At 38.1% G+C, this 16,047-nt stretch overlaps 1 protein-coding gene and 1 long non-coding RNA gene across 5 annotated transcripts in view; one reads left to right on the top strand and one right to left on the bottom strand.

Moving 5' to 3' along the window:
- Positions 1-16,047, bottom strand: part of PTPRG (protein tyrosine phosphatase receptor type G) — a 766,801-nt gene that overhangs the window by 41,064 nt on the left and 709,690 nt on the right. For all 4 annotated transcript variants that reach the window (XM_002758499.6, XM_002758500.6, XM_008981938.6 and 1 more), the window contains 2 exons: positions 13,508-13,599; positions 1,581-1,672 (listed from right to left, as the gene is read on the bottom strand). In XM_002758499.6, the coding sequence (XP_002758545.3) occupies positions 1,581-1,672; positions 13,508-13,599 (184 nt within the window). The remainder of the gene's footprint in view (positions 1-1,580; positions 1,673-13,507; positions 13,600-16,047) is intronic.
- LOC108588442 (uncharacterized) overlaps positions 1-16,047 on the top strand; it is an 88,294-nt gene that overhangs the window by 69,120 nt on the left and 3,127 nt on the right. The window lies entirely within an intron of this gene.

Genomic DNA, 16,047 nt, shown 5'->3' with positions numbered 1-16,047 from the left:
ATAATTAAATGGTGTCAAAACCAGCTGTGAGGAATAGCACTGGGGTCTCAAATCATAAATAATTGAGAAACCGGAGTTGCATTTGATCATCCTGATCAAATTCTGCTCTCTAGAGGATAAATGTTTGTCCTGAATATCATCAACATTGTTAAATGCCTCAATATTCTTGTTCAGTCATCCAGCCAACAGTCAATTGAACTAAATCACTTTAACACCACACACATTTGCTGTCCTCATGAATGCAAAATGTTTGACTTAAACCATGTTCTTTGTAGTTGAATAGGCACCTTTTTTAGTACGCATCTAATAGCAATAAATACTTGACATGCTTTTGTTGGTTCCATAAAACATATGACTTCATAGAATAAATCAGAGGTTCTTTCGACCACCTTTGCTTTCATTCTGCTCAAAACAACAAAAACTGACACAAAGCTAAGAGAAAGACTTAATTTAAAACAAGTCATCAATATAATTGCCTTTATGATAGCCTTTGGGGATTCCAAATGTGCACAGTCCGGCTTTTTGTCCTGTTTTTATTTCTCATTGTTCATTCAAGGTAACTACATCTTACAGCTGTATGACTCCTAGATGATCTTAAAGTGCTTACCTTCCATTACTTCATTTTGCCCCTAACCAATTTTGTTGAAAGAGGTGGGTAGGTTAGCATCATCATCATCATCATTTCTATTTTAAAGTAGAAATGAGACAGAAAAAGGAACTGACTTACCCATAAAGCTAGAAGACAGCTGAGCTGCCATGAAAACTTGGCCTCCTCGACACAACTCTTGCTGCCAGAGATGTGCCTTAGTTAAGCGCCTCAGTGAAGAAAAGGGCAGTCTGTTTAATAGCTCCTCATTGACACCCTGTCACTGCTGAACTGGCACAGAACCCAGAGTTGGCAGGGTGGTGCATGCCTCTCTCTACCTTGTTTCCTACACACCAGTTCTTAAAATCAGAAGGCTGTCTTAACCCAAGTCTTCTCTCCAACGATTAATAATCATGAAAACAACAGTCAACCTTTGCATGGTTCTTAACAATAAACTCGGTGTGTTTAAAAATGTTATTTATTTTCTCCAACAACTTTACAACGTAGGTGACATTGGTGCCATTTTTTTAAATGGGAAAACTGGGGACCCTAAATGAGGTGATTGGCCCGTGGATTATGAAGCTCACTACTGATGAAGCTAGCATCATTTTTTCAGACACCAAACCTGCTATCTTCACTACACCACGTGCACTGCAGAAAAGACACAGAATTAGGGAGCTTTGTATTATGATTGCTGTTCCCAGTTAGATGAAGCAAGAACCTGAAAAACAATCCCTACCAGTTTTCTTCTTTTCTATCACTAAGTCTGTTCTTTTATAGAACTACAGGTTCAAGACAGGTACAATCAACTCCACTTTCACCTAAATTTTATTGGGAAAAGAATGCCTATTAAAATTATAGATGAAAAGAAAAACTCCCCTTTCCACAGTTAATTGTTTTGTCATGCTTGGAATGAATTCAGTTCAAGTTTCCAAAAATCTGCATAAAGTACGAGTTAGGTTTCTGGAAGTTAACTTCCAGCTTTGAAACATACCTCAAAATCCTCAGAGAACCCATGCTGGTTATTAGAATAGAGCTCACCGATGTGTTTGACAAACTGTTTGACAGGAATGGCTTCCATGTCATCTGGAGGAATACAATAATATTCAGAGTTATAAAGAATACTTCCATAAAACAAATCACACTGATAAAGCATACTTAAGACAAATACTTGATTTTGGCAAAGAGCAAAATAATATCACCCAAAATAGATGTCCTAAAGAAAAATCTCAGGATTTATTTTACATTAGGATCTCATTATGACTTTAATGCCTACAAGCTAGGTTAAATACAGTTTTTTAAAAAAGGTACATAGACAATTCCCTTTACTTTTTATGTTCAAGGCAATTTACATAGTTAAATTACCAGAGCATACTCTTAACTAAAAGTGTGAATTTATCAAGGGTACCCATTTGCCAAGAAATTTTATCACACACACCGGGGATCTTGTTTTTGTTTTTGTTTTTAAATTGCTGTTCAATGGAGTCCAGCTTGAATTTCGAGCAATTAAGTTCTATTTCCAATCTTTTTAAATCTTAAGCAATCCTTTATACACAATTATAGATAGATGCCATTGTACCAGCTGGCTCTGGGTACAATGCCATCTATCTTTAAGTGTTCAAAATTTTAGCTCAAGACAGCTGTGTCTACATGATGCCAAATAATCAGTTTGACTGAATTAACTGGATTTTTTTGGTGTTGACAGACTAGGTATAGATTCAGGAAGACTCCACATTCCAATTTATTTCTTGTTGTCACTTCAAAAGGAGACTTTCAGTTCATAAGCGCAAAGTATGCTTTAAGCCTATTTATCCTGATACTTGAGTACTGCTGTAAAATAGCCACACCCAACTAACTGGAGCTCCCCAACCTCCTTTTTCCCTTCTCCCTCGACCCCTCCCCCACAAATATTTCCTTTTAAAAATACTCTGCTGAATTTGAGATAAACAGCAGACATGACATTTACTTTATTCAGAGTGAAAGATCTTTGGCAAACGCACAAACATCTAAACTGCCACAGATGCTTTTCTTAGCAAAGGGTATGAAGATCTGTATGTGTAAATGAGGTCCTACTTTGGCAAGAATTTTATAGATCCAGGCCTGACAATCTGATTTCTCTTCATCTGGTGACAGTTAACATTGACTATGTCATTCCTTCTCTTCTTTCTTTCGAGAGAGCAAAGCTCTAGGGTGGCTTTTTGCATCTATTGACATTTTCAAACTTGAATCATTCTTAAGTGGAAAATAGCATCTCTTATACTTTGTTTTAGGAAGGTGACTTGTTTGTTCATAATCCAAGTTGCTTAGCCTACAAATGTTACTTATCAAATAGGTGGTGCTCTGTAAGCACAAATTCTTTCTGTGTGAACAATTAAAGTCCTAATCATTTTAATAGGCAACCTTATGAAAAAAATTGCCAAGTTATTTACAAATATTTCAGAATTGAAGATGTTCATGAATATGCAATCATTCTACATGCCCAAGAAATCTATAGCTCTCATGATGTAATCAGCATTAACAGAGTAAGTGGAGCCAAAATGTTTCTCCAGAATATTTAGCAGAATGCACAGTTCAAGAAAAATTTCCAAAATTATCTGATCACTTCACTTAAAATGTTTAGAAGTAAGCAAATTCTACAGTAATGATCAGTGGCAATGAAAATGATCTCAAGTTGAGCAAAGGGTTACTATGCACAAAGCTAGAGAGTCTCTAAAGGATTAGCCCAAGAATAAACTCACATTCAAACAAGGGGTAAAATGGGTGAGACGGGACACAACCTTACCACGAGTCTCTCTAGTATATAGACGACAGCACTTTCGTTACTTAGAAATGACAGATACAACACTGTTTTCAAGGGCAGTGTGACATATTTAGTAGAGTACTAGGTTGAAGGCAACATTTATATGATAATAGTTTAGAATTTCAGATTCCCAAGAACTTACAGTGATTAGCATAGAAAGTGATTAAGATTAAGAACATGGACTGTAGTTCAAAATAAGAAAAAACATATAAGCTTTAGAGCTGTTTTACTCTGTAAGGTAAAAACCACAGCATTTTAATGGCCATAGCCCCCCTCAAATCATTGAAAGAAATGCCTTCAGGTTAATGGCTTATTGTTTTTTTTTTCTGCAAAGTGCTCACCTTCCAAGCTAATGTCACACACACATGCCCAGAAATCAGTATGACTGCTACCACTATGACTAGAAGCAGCAAAAATCCAGCAGAGCTCAGTATGATAATTATATATGACTCATGAGTCTCTCCGATTTGCATCTTTATCCAAGGAAGCCTAAGTACACCCTCTGGGTTTCCAGGCACCACCAATAACGTCACAAAGTACCAGACAGGCAGATACACATACAGATGCATGCTGTACTGACCACTGTCAGCTATCCAGATAATACAGCATTTGCTCTGGCAATCAAGATAAATAGCTGAGAAGTCATAAATCTTTTTTCTTTATATTGAGATGAAATATAAGGCTATGACTAATTATTCTAATCATTCTCTTCTCATAATTTTTCTATTACATTCTTTCAACATGAGCCAGATGATTATAAAATCAATGTAACTAGTAAAAGGCCAAGCAATTAGGACAGCATCAGAGGCCTGATCTACTCAGTTTTTATATGCAAAGTCCCTGTGTGTTTTAAGAAGACATTCATCCAAAACATGTTACCTCCACCTAAATGTCTGAGTTTCCTTAATGTTTTGCAGAGAATATTAGCAGCACTAACTAGGGCAGGCACTTTCTGGGTAATTTACATGTATTAACATGTACTCCAAGAAATAGGTACTCTTTTCATCCCCATCTTGCAGCTGAAAAAAGTTTAGAATGGCAGAAAAAGCTGGCTGCAGACCCTAGATAAAAAGTGCTGTGACTCAGAATGGGAAACCCCTAGATGAAGCCTTTTCACATCACCCTAGTTCTCAGCCAGATATTAGGGAGATAGTCTCTGTTCAAGGACATTTGTGTTGGTGAAGAGATGAACACAAGGGAGAACAAGAGCAGTGTAAGCATGTGGTAAAGACTACAAGTGCCGGCCGGGCGCGGTGGCTCAAGCCTGTAATCCCAGCACTTTGGGAGGCCGAGGTGGGTGGATCACGAGGTCAAAAGATCGAGACCATCCTGGTCAACATGGTGAAACCCTGTCTCTACTAAAAATACAAAAAAATTAGCTAGGCGTGGTGGCGCATGTCTGTAATCCCAGCTACTCGGGAGGCTGAGGCAGGAGAATTGCCTGAACCCAGGAGGCGGAGGTTGCGGTGAGCCGAGATCGCGCCATTGCACTCCAGCCTGGTAACAAGAGCAAAACTCCGTCTCAAAAAAAAAAAAAAGACTACAAATGCCATTAAATGGATGGGTTTGATGACTCCGGTGAGAATAAATGTCACTGATGTGGTGGTGGTGGAGGAGAAGCATAAATGAAAAAAGGGGCTGGAACCAAAGTGAAGATGTTTTCACTGACTACAGATTAAATGCGAGATTATTATGGTCTAACAAAAGCAAGATAATGATAAAGTTGGTAGAGTGAGAGGAAAACCACCATTTATTAAGCCCTTACTGGTTACCAGGCACTATGCTAAAAGTTTTTCACACATTTATCTCTATAAAAACCAGATGAAGGGAACATGGCTATTCTCACAGTACACATAAGGAAACTGAGGCAACTTGTCCAAAACGACACAGTTAAGTGGCAGAGCTGAGGTTTGAACCCAGGTCAGTTGAACCCAAAGACTATATTCCTGTGTACTTTGATATACTGTTTATCTTCATTCTCAAAGCACTGTAATTTCAAGGAATAACAAGAAATTAAACTTTTAAATTCTTAGTATGTTGGTTAATCTGATAAGTGTCACTTGATTTTTTTTTTTTTTTTTTTTTTGAGACATGGTCTCACTCTGTCACCCAGCCTGGTTGGAATGCAGTGGCTCAATCATAGCTCACTGCAGCCTCAAATTCCTGAACTCAAGCAATCCTCCCAACCCAGCCTCCTAAGTAGCTAGGTATAGTTCCATGCCACTATGCCTGGCTAATTTAAAGAGATGGGGTCTGTGTTGCCCAGGCTGGTCTTGAACTCCTAGCCTCAAGAAGTCCTTCCACCTCAGCCTCCTGAGCAGCTGGGACTACAGGCCCATGCCACCACACCTGGCTTATATTTTTTGTAGAGATGGGGTTTTGCCATGTTGCCCAGGCTGGTCTCAAACTCTTGGGCTTGATCGATTCTCCTCCTCCTACCTCCTAAAGCCACGGAGATTATAGGCATGAGCCACTGTACTCAGCCACTGTTTGTACTTAACAAAGTTTTCAGATAACAAAGGTTTAAACTAGACAAAAGTGGGACCACTACCATTATCACTAAATCACCCAATTAAAATGACCGACAAAGAGAATCAGTACCTGAACAGGTGGGTTTATTGTTATTATATATTATATACCCTTAATTTCCCAGATTTTAGCTTTTTGTGGTTATAATTAAACTACGTACATAACTGGCCTTTTACTTTTTTTAATCCACAACAAAACCTCCTTATGTACCACTTTTGATGAAGTTTGAAATTAGGTTTGTAGGTACCAAAAGCAGAGCTTCAGAAGAGGGTGAACCAATGACAGCAACTTCTGCTAAGAAGAAAACACCAAAGCTGAGATAATACTGACCTCAAATGCAACACTGTAGGAAATAAAGAACAAGGCATTTGAACATAAAGCTGTTTACAAAATCTACAGTTATGTATCTGCTGTACTTGTATCTTCAGAACTGTTAGAGCGAAGTAGCCAATACGTTAGGCCTCTAACCTACTCATTTATGCTGAATTTGCTTTCTCTTAATCTTAAGGAATAACCGATAAATAAAAGATAAACTGTTAGCTTTCTTGCCCATAGTTTTTTATTTGATATTAGAAAGGAAAAATAAGCAGCCAAAGCTATCCCTGAACATACACCACACGGAAGAGCTGCACAGAGGGCCCAGTCTGAATACACTGCTCCTGGTAAGGCCATTAGCTTATAACTCAGTAAAACTGAGTATCTGTGACTCTTATCACCCACCAGTGATGAGATGCTTCCTGTGTATCAGGAAACCAGAGGCAGTGGTATGAGTGGAAAAGCCAGAGCCAGACTGCATGACTCTACTTCTCTGATTCCCTTTCCTCATCAGTAAAATGGGAATAACAGTACCTAAGTCATAAGTGTTATGAAAAGTATACAAGATAACGCAAGTACTTATAATATGAGTGCCTGGCATTCAGTAAACATTTCATATCTGTGATTTACTGTTAGGTGCTACTTGCTTTACATGTACAGCTTTATGTCCTAGAGGCTGTGATGACTGATTTTCTAGGTGAGGAAGGTGGCTAAAATAGACCAAGGAGCTTGCCCAAGGCTACTCTCATGATCAAGTATTGGCCCAGGCTGACTCCAAAGCCTGGATTCTTCCTTATTAGATTACCTCCCTAGAGCTTACATTTAAAAGAAACTTTTAATTTTTTAAAATTGTACTTTAAGTTCTGGGGTACGTGTGCAGATCTTGCAGGATTTTGTTGCATAGGTATACGCATGCCATGGTGGTTTGCCGTCTCCATCGTCACATCACCTACGTTAGATATTTCTCCCAATGTTATCCCTCCCCACCCCCCAAAAGACCCCAGTGTGTGATGTTCCCCTCCCTCTTTCTATGTGTTCTCATTGTTCAACACCCACTTATGAGTGAGAACAAACAGTGTTTGGTTTTCTGTTCTTGTGTCAGTTTGCTGAGAATGATGGTTTCCAGCTTCATCCATGTCCCGGCAAAGGACATGAATTCATCCTTTTTATGGCTGCATAGTATTCCATAGCATATATGTGCCACATTTTCTTTATCCAGTCTATCTTTGATGGACATTTGGGTTGGCTCCAAGTTTTTGCTATTATAAACTGTGCCGCAATTTGTGCATATAAACGTGTGCATGTGTCTCTATAACAGACTGATTTATAATCCTTTGGGTATATACCCAGAAATGGGATTGCTAGGTCTAATGGTATTTCTATTTCTAGATCCTTGAGGAATCACCACACTGTCTTCCAAAATAGTTGACTTTGGCTTTGAGGGTAAGCTTCAGTTACCTGGAAAATTCACACTGGTAGACTGGTCACCTTGATGATGCCAGGTAGATGAAGTGTTACGGTATTTACCTTACTGCCAAGATGCTTAGCTGCTGTGGTTGATTGGTTTAAGGTCTATTTAATAAAATATCCCTTCTTGCTTACTCTGGAAGTGTGTGGGTATGTATATAAATACCATTAAGTTCCAGAGGTCCTTAAGTCATCCACTCTATGAACAATCCCTGTAAAGTTCATTTAACCCTTAGCAGATCTCTCAACCCTGTCCCAAATTCCAACCAAATCTCCATGGGCAGAGAAAACATACAGAGCCCTAGCATAGTACTTGGCTCAAATCAGTGCAGCTCTGACCTTATGCCCCGCTCCCCTACTTCCTTCCACCCTGTTCCAACAACTGGCCTGTTATCAGGTACTGTTAACCATACCGCTAGCTGATAGACCACATTTTCAGGAATTCAGTCCCCTGCCCCTCCTGTCTGCCCTCGCAGTCTCTCAGAGGCCAAGTTCAGTTCTCTCACGGTGTTTGGTAATACCTTTGTGTCAACTTGGGAAGATAAAGCAAATATGAAATAAAAGGACATTATCAAGATTTCCTGAGTTAGGACACAACAAATAGATTTTTGTCTAAATCACACTCAGGATGCATGGAGTGTTGTGGAGGTTGGAACATTTTATTTCCTGCTATAAAAAGAAATCTCTTTTCATTTATGACACAATGAAGTCAATAAAGAAAGGGCTTCATTATAGTCAAAAGACCAATGAATCTCCTTTGGCGATAATCTCTGTATAAATAAAATATGCCAACAAGGTTGGTTTAATCCCAAGGGTTTTAAACTGCATGTTTAGAACCCCTTTATATTCTGGCACCCTGCTGAAGCCAGTGACCTTCAAATTATTAAGATGTATTTTAACTGCTGGAAAGGCATGAATCATTTCTGAATTTCTAAGCTACGAGTTAGCAGCAACATTTTGTTTTGTAATGCTCTTATTAGAAAGTTAGATTTTCTAATTTCCAGAGAAAAAACATTTGTAAGGACATTTGTGTCTGATAGTGCACATATTTAGGAACGCCCTTTCAATACACTCTATAACAGGTTAATTTCATGAGCTAAATTCTGATTTTTAGAAGTTTATATATAATGAAAGTCTAAAATAACAATGTAGTGAATGCTTCATTAATAACTGAAATATTCATTTGTTTTTTCAAAAGCATATTCTTGAGTCACTAGACTTTTAAAAGTACTTGTCAATGTTAAGAATATTATGGATCTTAAAGAGATTTGTGACCAGTATTTTAGAAGATGGAAAGCATATGAGGGGATTGACAGCTGGGTTACTGCATTCAATGATGCTTTATCCTCACACCGAAACAATGGGAAACCAGTAACTAGGGAACATTTTCTTTTGAAAAACCCTTAGTGAAATATATTGAGTCAAAGCCCCTTTCATTCTCCCACAGAAGTCACAGTTTAACTTATCTCTCCTGCTCCTGCTTCTCCCGTATGTCATGCACGGAACAGGCACTAACAATTCAAAATCTATCTGATAAAAGAATTGATACTACCTTTATAGTGACTGGAATCCTGGAAGCCAACCAAAAAAGCACTTCTTTCAAGCTGGATAAATACTCTTGCATTATGAGTTTTTTTTCCTAATGTGGCTAACTAGCCTCAGCCACCATATATATGCACAGTCTCTGTCTAGCATTTCTACATTTTGTGTAAGTGTTAGGTGAGACCAGGAGAAAAAAAAAAGTCTTCATTCTTAAAAGCTGTGTTTGCTGTACTAAACCAGAAGAACACACTGAAGATCCTAAATTCCTGTTAGAATTAATAAAATTGATCATTCAAATTTCTTCAAAAACTCCTATAAACTGCTGTCTCAAAGGGATGAGTATCACAGGGTTAGCAAAGCTTTCCTTGATCATTTGCCTATTTTATAATAGTTTCCAGAAGTCAGTATAACTTACTGATTCCATGTATGCTTTGGAATTTAAAGATACAAGCTATTTGTTTATGAATTTTAACCACAGCAGAATCATCCAAAGTTGCTAAGTCAGTGTCTAAATTTGTTCAACATGGCTGTGACTTGTTTTCTAAATCATTTAAATCACATAGACCTGTTTTTATGCAAGGAATGGATATCTTGCTGAGTTGAGTCTTTCTCTCAGGAAGGAAGAAAATAAAAATAAGTAGAGAACAGAGATGAGAGGGGAGATTTTTTAATATGCGGAAAATGTCAACCCAAGAATTATGCACTCCAGAAGGATGAAAGAGAATTTAATGGAAAAGCACATGGTCAGTGTTAGTGAGAGAAGTTAACGATCAAGAAGTCAGCAAAAACTACAGAGAATATTCACATGTATTTGAAGATGCCTTGATTTAATGAAGCAATACCCAAATGAAGACTCTGAGTCCCGAGATATCAAAACTGTCACAGTCGTATGCCAAGAGGTGGCAGAGCCATTTCTAAGCATCTGTGCTTTGAAGTCACACAGAGAATTCCAGTGTTAGTGCCACTGTTTAGCTCTGTAACCTTGCACACACTAAATACATGTCTCCAAACCTCAGTTTCTTCATCCAGAAAATGGGGGTATCAGCTGTACCTGTCTCTATAGGACTGTTGTGAAAATAAACATAATACTCTGTTGGTAAATGCTCAATAATTACTAGATAATGATTTTTTAAGAGGCTAACTGTAAAATAAGTTCTAGGAACTCAGTGGATTGTGTATTCCACAGTGATGACGCTGGAGCTGTTTTTACAAGAGCTTGGTACTTGAATTTTCAACTTTACCCTGTTGCACATATTTTTAGCCAGTATAATGATTCAGTTTACTGGTTATATCCATTGTCTAGAGAGTGAAGAAGCCCAAGTGGTAAAATAATTTGATGAATCTGGCACCCAGTACTCTTGTTACTTCGGTTTTGAGCAAGGATAAAATATAACTGAGATTGAATGGGTAGAATAAATACTTCATAGGAGCTCTATAAATCTCATATTATTTTTAGAAAGAAGAACAATTAGGTAATTTCTAAGAGAAATCATTTAAAATGATTCCATGGAGGTCTCCATTAAAGAAAAGTTGCGGTAAAAGCTTTAGTAAAGTGAAAATAACTCACAAGTTTGTTGAAAATTGTTTTTCCTATATGAGACACAGTTGTACTGCTATAACTAGAAGAAATCCTAAATAATAGAACAATGAATTGTTTAATGTGCTTTGTGAATTACAATATTTTCCAAAGGTAACCATTAAATAGTACTGTGGGGTTTTATTTACGAAAAATACAAGATTGTGATCAAGCTGCAGGTTTTTAAGAAAAGGTCATTTAGGGTAACTCTCAGTTAAGGGTGAAGTACGTTCGTTTGTTTAAGCATGCTCCTAGGAAGGCTATGTTAGCTACGAAGACCTGAGAAAGCAGATTAGCCTCACTCGTCGTTTCACTAGGTAAGCCCTGTAACATCACACTGCCTTACATTTATAATAATTCATTTTTATAAACGTGTTACAAGTTGTCAAGAATGCCTCGCCTATGCCAAGTGAGGTATACAACTGAATACATGGGCGTCTCAGTCAGTGGAAAATGTGAAGGAATCGTCTTTTGATATAGTTATATTACTAGTAAGTGAGTATGAATTAGAAAAAACTCACATTTAAAAGGGGAAAAGATGCATTTAAAGAAATGCCTCTGGGTTTTGAGTATTTACCTTCTTAATTAAATAGGTAACTGGAAATGAGCAGAAAACATTCAAAAGCAATTTCTGGTCTAAGACACCTACTCAAAGGTGTGGCAAGACATATTCAGAGGATCCTAGTGAATTAAAACTTCTAAAACCTACATCAAAGAAGAGTGAAGCAAGGTAGGGCACCCCCAGTGGATGTAGTTCAGTGTTCCGGAAACACAATTTTAACATGAGAGGCAAGTTGCAACAGCTTACACTTCTGGCTTCATGTATGGTTTACAAAGTGCTTTTACACATATCATCTACTGGGGCCTTAACAGTTGCCTCAAAAGGCAAGGAGAATAGGCATCCTATTTACTTTACAGATTCTGGAAACTAAGGCTCAGAGAGATTAAGGCACTGACCAAAGATTTCAGGGTGGACCTAGGTATTCTCATTCCTAATCCAGTGATAAAAAAAATAGAAAAGGGAAAATAGCCCAGTAAGTATTTCACCATTTAACTCTTTAAACATGGATTTCAATTACACAGCTACCGAACAACTGAGTCTGTCAGACAATCAGGTCAGAGGGGAGAAAAACTGCCAGGAATTTTCCAGTGGTCAACGCACACTGTAGGTAATGCAAGAGGAAAATGTATATGCACACTAAGGTACAATCCAGTAGATTCAGTGAAACTTCCTATTTCATGGTAATGAAGACTGATGATTCCTGTCTGCTCTCTCTACTCTCAAAGGAAAAATAGTTTCCTCAGCAAGGATAAAGGGGTAAGGTTAGTGCAGAGCATACAGTGACACAAAACTTACACCATCTGTATGTGAATTAATTTAGCAGCTACAAAATGATCCAACAGGAATTAATTAGAGACTTTATGTTAATCTTCTTGTTTCTGTGTGACAAGTTTTAGTGAGAAAAGCTGACTAGAATGTACAAAACATGGACAATACCAGTAATATCTAATGACTTAGCAATATACTAACACCTAAGGGGCAGTTAAGTCCACAGCCATAACCACACCTAGGGACAGTCTGCGAACAACAGAAGCATTTCTCCATGGAACCCAAAGAATGACTGCACCTCTGAGTGTCACAGCCAAGACCTTTCAAGAACTTTAAAGAAATTTTTATTATATTCATTCATTTAAGTACTTAAGGAATACCTACTGTGTGCCAGGAATAATTTTAGCACTGAGCATATAGCCACTTGCCCTTATAAAGCTCATTGTAGTGGGAAGAGAGCCAACAAAAAAGTAAAATATATAGCACATTAGTTGGTGGAAAGCATTGTGGACAATAGGGCAGATCAGCAGGATGAGGGAGCTTCAGGTGTGGAGGAGGGGTGGCATTATAATCAAAGTGATGTTTCTGTTGGCAAAATAGTAATATCAAGAGAATAGATGTATCTAAAATATCTGAAGATAACGTATTTGGAAGCACATAATGAAACCTGGACATAGAAAGTTAAAATCTGGCAAACAAGAAGGGGTGCCAAATAAAAATGGTGGGTGAGATTGTCAAATCCCACTTCTGATTACACCTAACCCACTGCTGAACTTCTAAATGTCTATGGCATTTGCTAGGATTCACTACAGTGTACATTCCACCAGTCCCTACCCCGATACTAACAAAGCATTTTATCTTTTTACCAAAGGACAAGGGAAATAATCCACCAGACCAGTAATGTATCCCTAATATTGCCATACAACCATCCTAAGAAGCAAACCTTTCAACATTAAGATACATGATTTTCAGAGGAAAGAATCTTAGAAAAATACCACCTTTAAAAAAAATGTGCCACAAGTTGTGACTTTAAAATGTAAGCACAAATTGCCCATGCAAATGAAATTTAATCCCAATAATACTAAGAATGTTTTTGTATGGTTTTCCCTTTTCTACTGTACTTCCCTTCCATCCATATGGCTGCATATTACATTATCTCAGTTATTTGCCCCTCTCAAGAGAGTTTTATTACTTTGCAGATATGTAAAGGAGTATTCATCAAATTACTCTTAGTTAAGGATATCCTAGACGGGGCAAGCTTTAAAAGGGTATAAAATAATATTTTGTTGTTTTATCACATAAAACAGAGAATAAAAGAGAAAAACGATTAGCTCGTTGGAAATAATAGAGTGTCTTACTTACCTGGAATAGGAATAATAGGAATACTTTCGTTAGGGACCACTCGAGGTGAGTTGCTGTCTTCCACATAGAAATGAGCAGTCTGAAAACATTTTCTGTGTAGAAAGGAGAAAAACATGTCAACAATAGAATACGCTTTGTCTGAGTTCCTCATCTTTTAATTCTTCTTTTACAGATCTTCCCAGCTTAAAGATCACACAGCACTGAGGGAAAACTCATGTAAAAGTAACAATATACAAGGATAACATTCAGCCTATTGCAGGGGCCCCAAATTGCTAAAGAGTACCCTTTTTTTTTTGATCATCACCACATCCAGCCTGATAGTTGAAAGGGAAAGGCTTGGTACTTAACTACTCAAATACGTGAAACTATAGCAGAGAGTAAACCTGCCACATACACTGCCAGAATTCTCATCACAATATTTCTAAATTTGATATGTTGCAGAGAAATAATTTGCTATTCTAAACCCACAGTACCAAGTTCAAAACCACACCTTGTATCCCCTTCCAACACTGTCATCAAACAGCCCAAGTACATAATAGCACCACATTGTTCATGGTGAGTAAAGGCCCCCAAAGCCTCAGACAGCTCTTTAAAGAGGTCAGAGGGCTTCAGAAAGGCAGGCACTCAGACTCAGAGGCCCTTGTCAGACAACATCTGACACAAGGTCTTGAAGCCCTTAAGGGTCATCTGCTTGTTTTTTTACCTGTATTTCACGCAAAGCAGAGAGCATACACTGGTCATGATAGGACAGTCAGTGAAGAGAAAAGCCATCAGCAGCTCACTCAGCCTCTGCCTCCGATGCTGGCTAGCCCTCAGCTTTCCTGCATCCACGTCACTGCTCATTGCGGCCCTAATGAGCTGCCGGAAGCACAGGCTGAATATTTAATGAAGCTGCTCAGCATGAATGGCTATTGTGACCAGAGAAGGGTCCCTGTTCATTTGGTGGAGGGGCTTTACAATAGCTGGCCCTACTGCTGGGTCTTTTAGCCAAGCAGGCGGTATCCTTCTGGTGCTGTGTCACTGGGATCTGTCCTCCTCCTTTGGCGTCTCACACCAAACAACATTTACACACATTACAGCTTTGCTTTTCCTGGGGGCCATATTCCAACTACCAGAGTAAGTCCACTTTTCTTCACAGTTGTCTTTGCTCATCTAATCAAAAATATCCTAGGATGATTCCATTTGGTGTACGCTGTTTTTATGAGGCCAAAGGAGGGGTTAGGGTTGGGAAGGTTAGAGAAAAATCAAGAAACTGTAAAAAACATCTCTGTGGGAGTGAAAACACCTCAGAGTTATATAGATGTTTCCATCTCAGCTTTTATATAGGCTATAACCAAATGCAATCAGAAATGATCACATGTCATAGTATGAAGTGCTGTTCTTTAAGCAGTGCCTATTTTCAGATGGAAAGTAGCTCTAACTAGTTGTCCATTTGGATAGTGCTCTTGGATCAGTCTAGACTGCTGCTCCATACCTTTAGAAGATTTTGAACATCAATTTCTATAGCTCTTGGCACATGCCTTCCAGGACTACTCTTACAGAGGACTGAAGGAAAAAATGAGTGGGTTTTTTTTTTCCTACAAATTGCTAAATTCAGCGCTTGTAATATAAATAATAAAACACGTTTTCATCACTCTTAGCTGCCTTTACCTAAATTTGTGAAGAACATGAGTTAGACTTAAGCTACATAGATATGAAGTGCACATAATATAGGGCTCTGGTGCTAACCAAATCTTCTGAATCTAAAACAATGGAAATCTATGTGAAAAAACATTTTGATGTCTGAGATAACTTCCTTCTTTCTCTAAATTAGTTATTAAGTTTTCTACTCTTGGATTCCTTCCTCTCCTCACCCACCTTCTCCAATTTGCACAAATTTCCAGAATGTAACATTAAAGTTAAAACATAGTTATGGACTTCACAAATGAATCAAAGCCTAAACCACCCAGTATCATAGCTAAGGAAAATCTGCTTTTGTTGAGTTAGAGGACAGCTATTCAATTACTTACTAGCCCAAAGAAGTACTCTAAGTCACTGAGATGAATGGGATGCAATTTACTGGGTTAGTCTTTAACAAAATGAAAAAAACAAATGCATGCAAGAAATAACTTTGATTTTAAGACTATAATTATTATGGCTATTAGAATTCTAAAATATAAAGTTATTAAACAATTGTTACTGACCAAGTTACTGTTAAAGTGACTTGGAAAGGATATATATACTATACTGCAGTTGTTTTTTTTTCCTACAAGACAGGCAGACAGTTCAGCCAGTCTCTCAGTTACATGTGGAACTACAGGCTCCACATTATCTTTGAAAAAAGCAGTGTGTACTGAAGCAAATCACACTCCAGTGCCCCATGTGCTGCTGTTTATAATGGATTTTCCCTGGAGCAAAATAACTGCGATTGCCAGAGAAAAGCACACAACTGGGGATAAGGATCAGAAACTCTGGAGACAAAGCTCTGCATCTGTACCTTGCTGCACGTCACGCACTTGCCTCCCACACAAATACATGGGTGGGCAACTAACTACAGAACT

The sequence above is a fragment of the Callithrix jacchus genome, chromosome 15, assembly GCF_049354715.1.
Source record: "Callithrix jacchus isolate 240 chromosome 15, calJac240_pri, whole genome shotgun sequence".
Taxonomy (NCBI): Eukaryota; Metazoa; Chordata; class Mammalia; order Primates; family Cebidae; genus Callithrix; species Callithrix jacchus.
The sequence above is the reverse complement of the archived record's forward strand: the minus strand, read 5'-3'. Positions and strand labels throughout refer to the sequence as shown.